The sequence below is a fragment of the Centruroides sculpturatus genome, unplaced genomic scaffold (assembly GCF_000671375.1).
Source record: "Centruroides sculpturatus isolate CEXI.00-Female unplaced genomic scaffold, Cexi_2.0 scaffold1090, whole genome shotgun sequence".
NCBI classification, from domain to species: Eukaryota; Metazoa; Arthropoda; class Arachnida; order Scorpiones; family Buthidae; genus Centruroides; species Centruroides sculpturatus.
This window is the reverse complement of record NW_019385317.1, coordinates 90,743-102,430: the sequence shown is the minus strand read 5'-3', so window position 1 is coordinate 102,430 and position 11,688 is coordinate 90,743. Positions and strand designations below refer to the sequence as shown.

The following is an 11,688-nucleotide window of genomic DNA, read 5'->3' as shown; positions in this document are numbered from 1 at the left end:
GCTTTTACGATAGCATTCTAAAAAATTTCGGAAGCCTGATTCTACCAGCAAAAACATTTTCTTTTTAAATTTTTACCTGACGAGTTAATGTTTTTAGACGATTTCTTCATATAAGAGAGAGATGCCGAACTAGACGATTTCTTCATATACGAGATATATACGATGATTTCTTCATATTTTGAGAGAGAGAGACGTTCGCAATAATTCTATTTAAAAAAAAATCAATTAAATTACATAATTTTTAAAACCATTATATTAAAAAAATTACTTACGCATAGATTTTTTCATTTAAATGAACTCTTCCAAATATTTTTGAACGGCGTTCAAAGCTTGAATAAAAAAATTAACTTCTTTTACAGGGATGTTAAATCTATTTTGTATCTCCCCTTTAGCACTTGTTTTCGCTAAACATACATAATACTGTTGTCTGAATTCTTTAATTTCTAGGTTAAACCCATGCGATATGTATATCGAATACGGCGGGATGGATTTAAACGACGATTCGTCCTTCGATATTACTAAATCATACTTCTTCTTTTTCTCCACCGCTGCATCATCAATTTTTGTTGTTGATTTACGCTTTCTACTTGTAAAGGGGTTGTCGATTACAAACAACGACTGAGAATCTATAAAAAAAGATGAATAACTATAAAAAATAATAATTTAATTTTCTCATTTAAAATCAAATCTAAATAAAAAAAAAAACATTTAGCTTACCTTCCATAGACATCTTTTCTTGCTAGTTGTAGAGAGAGAGAGAGAGAGAGAGTTGATAAACTAATGAATCTATTTGTCTATTTCTCTCGCTTTTATATTCTTTTGATAATAAGGGTTATTACCCTTTGACACCGTTAATATTTAATAACGGATGTGAATTTTTTCTTGAGAATGTATTAAAGAATAAAAGTGTGTGGGAACTCTTAAAGAAAAAAAAACATATTACATTAAACAATCTGGGTGAGAAAAAAAAAACATATTACATTAGCCATCTGGGTGGAAAGTCTTGAAAAAGAAAAAAAAATGGGTGAGAAAGGTTAAAGAAGAAAAAACCATATTACGTTAGTTATTTCGTGGGAAGTCTTGCATTAAATATCTAATTGTATAAAAAGTTCTTAATATCTGCGTGAGAAGTCTTGAAGGGATAAAAAAAATGTCAGGCAATATATAAATACTTTTATTTCTTCTTCGTCCTTATATCTCAGACAAAATGAACTCAATCCTAGTACTGAAAACCTTCGAAAGATATCTTTTAATAATAACCGATGAAATATATTATAATGGAACAAAAGTAGTTGATGAATCATGGATACCAATAGTAATTCCTGAAAATTTAGATAGAGAAAAAAAAGTCTGTTATAAATCACCTGAAAATAAGTGGATAACGTTAAAAGAAATAGGTATTTATTTTTTTATATTTTACTAAAAATTATTTTTTAAATATATAATATCTGTTTTAGTTGGTTTTAAAAATCTTATTTTTTTTAGAATATACGAATCCATATTGGTGGTATGAAAACATACATGATTTATTTAAACATATTAATGGCTCAGAATTGAATGACAGAATTTATAAAAACCTATTAGTGTATGAGTACAAAACATACGAAATTTTTTGCGGGACTAAATCATTTTTAAAGGTAAAATCAAAACAATTAGAAAGACACCAGTAATAATACGGAGAAAAGAGAAGTATTGGTGTATTATTGATTATAAGGGGGAAACCATTATTTTATTTCTTGATGAGTGGTAAGGATTTTTTTTCAAAAAATTTAAATATATTTGTTTAGTTTTTCTTAAACGATTTAATATTATTTTTAGAAATGGAAACGGTAGAATAAAGAAAAAAATGGTGAGTAAAAAAAATATTTCTTTGATTTTTTCGAATATGCGCTGTTAAATTTAATATTAGTTTTTTTTTCCAGGTTCAATAAAAACACATTTTTTTAAATTTTAAATAGATTTTTTATTTGAGTAAACTAATGCTACATTGATTACAGTTAATTTTTATATTAGATAGTAATTTACCCAAGCGGAAATTATTGTGTATAAATCTCATTACAAAAGCATTATTGAATAGTTTAGTATTAGGTTGTAATTTTCGCATGTCTTGATTTCTCGATATTTTATAGAGAAAATATAGAAAAAAGTATCCGCACGTAAAACTATACAGTCCTTGCAAAGTCAATCGATTCCAGCGTAACTGTTTCGAATTCCGACGAATAAATTTTATAATCGAGGGGATTTTGGGAGGTAATCCATACGAGTCGAAGTAAAAACATGTCGAATCTTGAAAATATATCGCTATCCAATGTTGTCCCGGCTTTAGACTGCTATCGGTATTAACTATAAATCCTTTCTTTTTTCCGATTTTTTCGGGTAATAAATCCGATGGATAGACGCCTCCAAATGTCTTGCTAATTTCTGGATCTCCTAATGCTAGTTTCCATAGGGTAATCGTATCCATCGTTTAATAATCGATGAAAATATTCCGAGATCGATCGATTTCTATTGTATTGCGATACTCTAAATAACAAACAACATTAATTGTCTCCGGTAAAGGTCTTTTGAACTTTAAATCTATACTAATGTTTCCGAGTGTTATTATCGATGTATGATTTTCAGACGCCGCCTTATCAGGAGTTAAATCAAACACGTGAAACATGTATCCTTGCGCGTAGTCGGAATACGATATATTAGCGTATTTTCCGTAGGGAATTCCACCCATCTCTTCGAATAATGTTGCATAACTTCGAGCGTAGCTTTTTTCGTCGAAATCGGAGGTATAAGGATTAGGAGGAATTAAAATCGAATCCTTTATAACAGAAATATAATTTAAATCGAAATTTTCAAAATTGAAAGGATTTAAATCTATCTGTCCGTTAAATGCGTTATTACGAACTAATCCGATTATAATTCTTTTCGGGATTTGACCGATTATTGCGTTTGAAATATTTGAACTCAAAATACCTTTACTTAGCGTAAACACTTTAATTTTAACTCGTCGATAAGGCATTTTAATTACGGAATTTTCCAAAGTCTTCTCCATTCCGAGTAAGATGCTAGGACTAACCTCTATTCTGTTTACTTTCAATGCAATATTCTTTAATCGAATCTGATAGTTATCGCTATTTGCCATTAAAGCAAAAGCGTCTTTTGAACGTTCCAATTTTATTCGAACATCTACGCCGTTTATCAGTAATTTAGGTTGATTAATAAAATCGAAATGAAGTCGTCCATATAAATCCAATACTTGACTTTGACTACTTTTCTTAAATCTGGCGATTAATCCTTCATTCTTAGCGTCTTTAATTGGATCAGTTTCGTTTAAAAATCCAGCAGTATCTTTGTAGAAAAAAGAACTAGTTAAATAAGTTTTTTGCACTTCTTCAGACGAAAATAAGAGAGCGTCTATTATCGCTTTATAGGGATAGTTTATATGCGGCGATACTAATTTATCATTAAACAAAGTGGTACATTGTGAAAACATACTATGCAATAAATTATTTACCAAAGTAACGAGAATGGTATCCAAAGTAGCCATTCCATTTCATTTAGTAATGGATAATTGCGCATTAATCGAAATACTGCTCAAATCTATTAAGCTTTCACCCGAACCGGGAATTAAAAATTCTATAGGAGATGTTTGGTTAGTTATGGAGGCTATGGGGAAAAGTATGCTAGGAGTTGAATTTTCTACAGTCAGTTGTGTTGGTATTGTTTTAAAGAAATCGAGCACCGACTTGCTGCACGGACAAGATGATAAATCCATTTATTCTTATGAAAAAATATCGACTTCCTTCCTCTTAATATTCTTTTGTTTTACGCTTTTTCTTCGACGTTTTCGTTTTTTACTCGATCCGCTTTGAACTTTTTGAATGATGTCATCTCTCACTCCTTCACCTAATTCTTTTATACGTGTTAGGGCAAAATCTTTTAACGATTTTCCGCTGAGTAAATCGGATCTGATATCTTTTGCCATATTTAACGCTTTCTTTCCAATATATTTTCCCGCATCTTTTAATATTAGAGTTAGTTAGTTAGTTCGTTAGAGTTTATTGGCGTAAGGGCCATACAGGCCAAGCTGCGCCATGGCAAATAGTATATATAGATAAATAAATATATATATTGTAAGATGTTTAATATAAATAAATAAATAAACTAATAACAAAACAATATATAACAATATAGATGTACATAATAACCAGATATATACATAAATGAATAAATAAATAAATAATCAGCAAGGTATATATATAAACTAACCTAGATAAATAATTAAATATGTTTATAAATATTATTCACTTTCAAAAAGTTCAATAATTTGTCAAGATTTGGCCTCTGGCCCAAAATCTCTCTCAAACTTGCATTTCCAAAATGCTGTCTATGACTTTGATCATAAGCTGTGCAGTTGCAAAGCATGTGTTTTACACTTAGAAAGCAGTTGCAATACTCGCATACTGGCTGGCCTTCACCCTTCAAAAGGTATTGATGAGTCAACCGAATATGCCCAATTCTCAAACGAGTAAGAATTACTTCAGATCTCCTGTCATACTGTTTATTATGTGTCCAATTTTCTATAATTGGTTTGATCACATGTAGTTTATTGTGGACTTGTGCATTCCACACGTTTTGCCATCTCTCTGCTAGTCGTTTTTTAACTACTAGCTTCAAATCATCTCTGTCAATACGCATTATATGCTGTAAAGGACTAGCTGACTTTGCAGCTGCGTCAGCTTCTTCATTCCCTTTTATACCTACATGGACCCAACAAAATTTTACAAAGAAATTACTCGCAGGAAGATGGCAAAACAATTTGCAAATTTTAATCACTATAGAGTGAGAACAAGGTTCACGTGAAATCAAAGCCTGAAGTGCACTAACTAAGTCAGTGTAAATAACGCAGAAACGATGACCTTTCCTATTTATATACTTTAAAGCTAAATAAATAGCATACAACTCTGCAGAAAAGATGGAAGAATTCAATGCAATTTGTTCTGCCATGATTTCATCCTGGCAGATAAAGGCTGAGCCAACGTAATCATCAGATTTAGATCCATCTGTGTAAATAAAAATTAAATTCCTGTCACGGTGTTGAATTTCTGCAAAGTGCTGCCTGTAGACATAGTCTGGGGTGGATTCCTTTGGAAATTGCTTTAAGCTAAGGTCAACATTTAAAAGGTTTAAAGATTTTAAACATCTACTCTTCATGTTGCGTAAGTGTGGCAGAAATGTCAGTTTTTTGTCGAAAGAAACACCCAAAAACTTAGTTTCATTCACCATTGGGATTTTATCCCCGTTTAGGTGAATTTCCGGATCCAGGTGCATACCACGCCTTCGGCAATACAGAGAAGACCTCATGCATCCACGCCTTCGGCAAAAGTGGATGCATGAGGTCTTCTCTGTATTAAAAGTAAAACCATTGATCTTGGACCAATTGTCTATGCGATTTAGGGAGTTTTGCAGTAGTCTCTCAATGAAACTCATAAGTAGTATGCGTTTGATACGTTCTGAAGTATAAAAATTAATGGTAACAGAGAGCAACATAAAGTTTTTTTTATTATCTAGAGATTATATACGTTTTAAGTTTTAAAAAAACGATTTGTTCTTAAAGAAAAATATGATTTTTGGTGTTAGTGATTGATATCGGCAAGTGGTTGGTTGGTTGGTTAACTTTTATTGGCACAAAAGCCATACAGGCTATACTGCGCCNGTAACGGATAATTGAGCATTAATCGAAATACTGCTCAAATCTATTAAGCTTTCACCCGAACCGGAAATTAAAAATTCTATAGGAGATGTTTGGTTACTTATGGAGGCTATGGGGAAAAGGATTGTCGCAGTAGTATGTTCTATAGACAATTGTGTGGGGATTGTGGCGAAAAATGCGAGCTCGGACTTCAGACATGGACAAGATGAGGGGTCCATTTATTCTTAAGAAAAAATATCGACTTCCTTCCTCTTCTTAATAGTTTTTTGTTTTACGCTTTTTCTTCGACGTTTTCGTTTTTTACCCGATCCGCTTTGAACTTTTTGAATGACGTCATCTCTCACTCCTTCACCTAGTTCTTTTATACGTGTTAGGGCGGAATCTTTTAATGATTTCCCGCCGAGTAAATGGGATCCGATATCTTTTGCCATATTTAACGCTTTCTTTCCAATATATTTTCCCGCATCTTTTAATATTGGAATTGCTTGTCTGAACACGTCTCCAAAAAATCCGTATCCTCTTTGGATCGGACGACCTTTAAACTATTGTCCGTATCCCGATTGAGGGGTAAAATAACGGGTGTGCGGATATATAGAATCAGGATAAAAAAATCCTCCCGCCTGCGATCGATAATAAGCGATACAGTCCTCTGGTTTAAGCTTCATTTTATTAAATATATGATTCTTTTGTGAAAATGGATTTTTATACTCGTCCAAAACATAATACCAAAAGCGATTTTCCAGAAGTAAAAATTATGTTTTCACCCGTGGATGAGCGCAGATCTATAGATATAGTCTCGATGTGATTGGTTCGAACAGGAAAAAATAATGGAGTGTTATAAATTTTATCAATTTGTTGTTCTTTTTCTCCCATGAGGGGAATTACTCGAAACAACGGAGCCGAAGTATCCCCTACATGATGAGATTCTATTATATTAGAATATACAAATATTTCCGTTATTCCAGCGTTTAATTCTAAAGGATACGTCCCTATAAATTCTCCTTCGGGATATTCTAATCGATCAAATCCTAATATATCTTTTAATTGTCTATTAAATTTGACTGAAGATCCTCGTGGAATTTTCAATAGTAGCTTTTTATCCGGAAGCGATTTAAAACTTATTATCTGAAATGCTTTAAGAAAATCTTTTGTTCCGTATAATCCTCTCGGTATTTGTAATATATTTTCAACATTTTCGGTTTTTATTTCTTCTATATACCTATTTTTCTCGATTAAAGTAAAAAATTCTCCACTGAAATCTTGTAAAGACGGAGTATATCGAAATGTTTGTTCTTCTTCTCCCTGTATAATGAACAGATTTTGATTATCTAAATTCAGCATAGAGAGAAATATGCCACCACTATCTGGAAGTAAACGCAATTCACAATCATTAGCGACGTAAATTTTTACAGTGCTATTGTATTTGTTAAAAGAAAAATTAATAAAATGATCCTTTTTCAAAACTTTCAAATTATTTGTAATATTCTCGAATATATGACTCGAGTTGTTCCCTTGCATAGGTTGTAATGGAACTAAAGTAGATAAATCTTCGGCTTTTATTTTAATCAATTTCGTTTCCTTAGTAGTAATGACGTATTTGTTATTTTCACTAGTGATATTAAACCACGAACGTGGTATTATTATTTGGGATAAACCCACTTCCCAAGATCCTGTTAAATTTATCGGTGAATTAATTTTCGATGTAAAGGAGGATTGAGTATTTTTTGGAAGAAAATCCATACTCGCAGTGCTTATTAGAGTCACATAAATATTATCCATTTTTTACTTTCTGCAATTCTTCGTTATAAAATCGTCCTTTAATCGACTGGTTGTTATAATCTTTCAGGACATAAGTAAATGGATTGGTAGGATGTTGTTCTTTTATAATACAAATTTCCTTACTCCATCCGGGTAAATAACCTCTTGTAAAAGTTTTTCGTTTTTTAGAAACTAACTCTATCGTCAATTTTAAATTTATATTTTATTTTAGTTTTTCGTTTTACCATAAAGTTGATTAAAAATTTGCGAATGATGTTGGGGTTTAACCTCGGCCGGAGACATTCCTATACTTCGATGCGTGCTATTATTATACGCTCATACCAAATCGTTTAATTTATCAATATATTTATTGGAATTTCGATAAGTAATAAAACAATGAATTTTATTTTTTAAGGTCTTATTAAATCGTTCCACTATCAATGCTTTTGTTTCGGAATGAGTATAATAATGATTTATTTGATGTTTTTTAAATAAATCCTTAATAACAGAATTCATGAATTCCTTTCCTTTATCGGTATGGAGAAACCTTATAATTATTTTTCTAAATATTTTTTGAAATGCTTTTTTTATCGTTTCCGGTGTTTTGTCTTTAACTGGAATTACATACGTATATTTAGAAAACGCATCGATAGTTGATAATAAATATTTTATTTCATTATTGACTTTTGAAAATTGACTAACATCCATCAGATCAAATTGAAATAATTCTCCTTGATATATAGCTTTAGTTTTACGACGTGCATAATTTATTCGTACTGGTTTATGTAGAGTATACGTATCTTGAGTCAATAGCCATTTTTCAACAGTTTTTCTCGGCAACTTTGTTGCTTTTATTAGGCTTGTTATGCCGCCAAACTATGTGGGATGAGATAAAGTGTAATAAATACATCTCAATAATCTTTCCATGAAATATGCTTCCTTTTAGATGATGCAACTCGTTTAGGAATTTTTGTAGCAGATGCTCCGCCAGTTTTTTCCTAACGCTAATCGATCGAATCGGAGGCAATGGAATCAATGGCAATCGAAAACGAAGTACGGGAAATTCTCCTATTTTTAATCGAGTCAACAATGCTTTATTTCCAATCCATTTTTTGGGTATATTCGCTTTGATAATTCCATTCCAAAAGGCATCAAAACCTGGGGGTACAATGCTCGATTTTCTCGTTCGCATAAGATACGACATTAAATCTACTATGTGACTGTTTATTATTGGTTCGTTATTCACCACTAATTCTCCTTTTTCGTTCCAATCGTATTGGTAAGATTTTAGTAATTGAATGATATACAGAACATACCTTTGATATGCCAGTGGCACTAAAACTGTTATCTGATCTTCGATAGACAATGGTTTTCTCAATTCAGGCGATTGTTGTTGAGATTCTTCTGTTGGTTGCAATGTTGAAAAAACTCGAATTGATTCTTTCGGTGCATGGATAGTTTGTTTAAATCTCAAAATCAATTGACTTAATAGTTTAACTTTCAAATCATCCGTCAAAGTACTTTCTTCTAATAAATCTTGAATATTATCGTGTAATCGTATTTCTGGTTTTTGTAATTGATATTTAGGTACCAATTCGGGCGGTAGTAGCGCCATTCATTGAGCCATTTTTTTAGAATCCAAAAAGTTTTTTAGCTAATGATATTATTAAACCTAAAATTGCATCTAAAAATCCTCCAGATTGGTTTACCAAAATCTTCTTTTTTGCTTGGAGTCCTATTTTTTTATTTGCGAGTTTTCGTATACATCCTTTATATTTTTTTAACTTATTCACATTAACGGGCAAACGACCTTTAAGCATGTTGTCGCAAATTTCGCATATGACTTTTATTTGATCCGAAAAAGCTTCTTTTAACAAAGCCTTTTGCTGAGCAGGTGTTGTCTTTGCAAGCACATTTAACAAATAATAATTTTTTTTAATATTCTTCATTTTTGTGGAATATAAACCCAATACACGCCTTGGTTGTCGGGAAAACACGAATCCCACAAACACAATTCCTTATCCGTAGACGGGTGGAAATCGATTAGTAAATAACCGTACGGTTTGGATGTCGCGGTTAAATATGGATCTTTAAAGTATTTCGTTCTACCTATAAACGCTTGACGAGCGAGACATTCATTTGACTTTCATCTCTGTTATTCTTAAATAATATTAAATAATGAGTATTTAAACTTATATCTCTCATTACTTTATTACGAGGAAATAAATTTTGCATTATCAATATAACACTTATATTTTTATGATGGGATTGAACGGTAAATAATTCGGCAATTTTTTCGGTTAAAGAATGCATTAAATCGTCTATAATTATTAAATCCAAATTTTCGATGTTTTCGGGAATACCACATTTAAAACGAATATTTTTCTCTTCCACGAACCACGGCTGAAACATTGAATAACACCACATAACTCTTTTTAACGGTTTTTCGTAGATATTTTCACGCAGCATTTTCCGAACTAAAGAAGTTTTTCCAGATTGAGACAGACCGACAATAATACAACTCGACGGATGTTTTAAACGCATTTCGTACAAAGTAAGTTAAATTCTTTCTTTAATAATTGCACACTAATATATTTATGAGGTAGTCCTTCGCTCGTAAATTTTCGAATATCATATACAACTCTTCCAGCATTCGTACATTTATGTAAATAAACGTTTCTATCTAAATGTAAAGAATATTCGCAAGTAGTATTTTTTATATCAATTTCCTTAAAATCCGATCTACATAATAAAACTGAAAAACCAATCGTTAACGCAAATAATTCTAAACAGGTTATAATAGCGAAAGCGATTAATATATTACGAGACATGATGTAAAAATAAAGTTTAAAACCAAAATTATTACGTATTAAAATAATCACGAAAACAACTAGTGCGCATGCGTGAAAAACATAATAAAAAAACTAGATAGCGAATTCAAAAATTAATTCATTAGAAAAATGGGAGAGTCAAGTACATGCGTGTCGTCGTTCGGTTGGAGAGCATTTTTTCCAATACGCTTTCTCTAATGGTAGCTTCTCAAGCATCGAATTGGCAAAACACTCGGCTAAATCGGAAAACTTTCCACCATCCATTAAAATTCTATATTGCGTGGATTACTTACCATGGTTTATACCCAAGGTGAAACATTTCCGATGGCTGCTTACATCGAAAAAATCTTATCATCATCAAAGCTTAGAAATTCTATTGGAATCTAACAAAACCTTTAACAATTTTGAAGAATGTTTCATCGATTTGGAAAAATATAATCCTCATTGCGAACCTGAAAATAATATTCCGAAAATGTATTTTGAGTATAAAAGTGAAAACCAATAAATATTTTTTTAAATTTCGTGTCTTGTTTTATTTAATAATATTTTACGTTCATTTAACTAAAACCGGTTTATTAGGAGAAAAAGCGATTGCGTAATTAACTCGATTACGTCATTTTTAAGTTCATCGACCTGAAACGTGTGAAAACAAAACCAAAACCAAGCAATTGCGTCATAAAAAAATTATATAAAAGCGAGACAAACAATAAAACTAATCATTATTCGTATTACTATCGAAAGAAGAAGAAGGACTATTTTCACATCATAATGAACAGAAAAAACGCAGACATGATAGCTCGCAAAGTAGACCCGAATTTTGATTGGAAAGATTTTTCTAGATTAAATTTAAGCGAAGAAGTAATAAGACAATTTGCAGATAAAGTCAATTGGGACATTATTTCTGAAAAAACTAATCTTAGTGACGAATTTATTAGAGATTTCCAACATAAATTAAATTAGGATAAAATTTGGAAAAGCAAACGCTTCTCCTTCGATTTTATACAAAGATATGTTCAACGAGTTAATTGAGACAATGTTTGTCGTTATCAACAGTTATCAGAATCCTTTTTGATGCAATATCACGATCGTCGAAATTAGGATCTCGTATCTCAATATCAAAGACTGAGTGAAAATTTCATATTAACTTTTAAACATTTTCTCAATATGAAGCTTATTTGTCAATATCAACAATTGCACGAAGAAATTATTAGAGAACTTGAAAACGTTGTGGATTGGGACCTTATTTCAAAGTATCAAGAATTATCCGAAAAATTTATGGAAGATTACAAGCATAAACTTAATTGGTGTATCGTCATTGCTAATCAAACAAAGCATTTATCAAACAAATTTGTATTGAATAATTATCATTTTACCCTGATTTATGTTTTATCG

At 31.3% G+C, this 11,688-nt stretch overlaps 3 protein-coding genes and 1 pseudogene across 3 annotated transcripts; all 4 read right to left on the bottom strand.

The window, feature by feature from the left end:
- Nucleotides 1-234: 234 nt before the first annotated feature.
- LOC111637568 lies at nucleotides 235-1,830 on the bottom strand. The gene is made up of 2 exons (XM_023383075.1): nucleotides 718-1,830; nucleotides 235-626 (listed from the first exon to the last, which is right to left on the bottom strand). Exons 1-2 carry the CDS (start codon nucleotides 728-730, stop codon nucleotides 289-291), a joined length of 351 nt encoding a protein of 116 aa, XP_023238843.1. The 5' UTR covers nucleotides 731-1,830; the 3' UTR covers nucleotides 235-288.
- A 637-nt stretch (nucleotides 1,831-2,467) lies between these two features.
- LOC111637557 lies at nucleotides 2,468-3,541 on the bottom strand. Its single transcript, XM_023383064.1, has one exon. It carries the CDS (start codon nucleotides 3,539-3,541, stop codon nucleotides 2,468-2,470), a length of 1,074 nt encoding a protein of 357 aa, XP_023238832.1.
- Nucleotides 3,542-4,264: 723 nt separating this feature from the next.
- On the bottom strand, nucleotides 4,265-5,703 carry LOC111637554. The gene is made up of 2 exons (XM_023383062.1): nucleotides 5,369-5,703; nucleotides 4,265-5,332 (listed from the first exon to the last, which is right to left on the bottom strand). Exons 1-2 carry the CDS (start codon nucleotides 5,542-5,544, stop codon nucleotides 4,276-4,278), a joined length of 1,233 nt encoding a protein of 410 aa, XP_023238830.1. The 5' UTR covers nucleotides 5,545-5,703; the 3' UTR covers nucleotides 4,265-4,275.
- A 307-nt stretch (nucleotides 5,704-6,010) lies between these two features.
- On the bottom strand, nucleotides 6,011-9,080 carry LOC111637556 (annotated as a pseudogene).
- Between the last annotated feature and the right edge of the window lie 2,608 nt (nucleotides 9,081-11,688).

What these genes read in the sequence shown, in the direction of transcription:
- LOC111637554 (XM_023383062.1), bottom strand. Translation starts at nt 5,544, where the DNA reads ATGTTGCTCTCTGTTACCATTAATTTTTATACTTCAGAACGTATCAAA. An exon ending in TGCATCCACTTTTGCCGAAG is followed by an intron (nt 5,333 to 5,368) that starts GCGTGGATGCAT and finishes GTATTGCCGAAG; the next exon opens with GCGTGGTATGCACCTGGATC.
- LOC111637557 (XM_023383064.1), bottom strand. Translation starts at nt 3,541, where the DNA reads ATGGCTACTTTGGATACCATTCTCGTTACTTTGGTAAATAATTTATTG.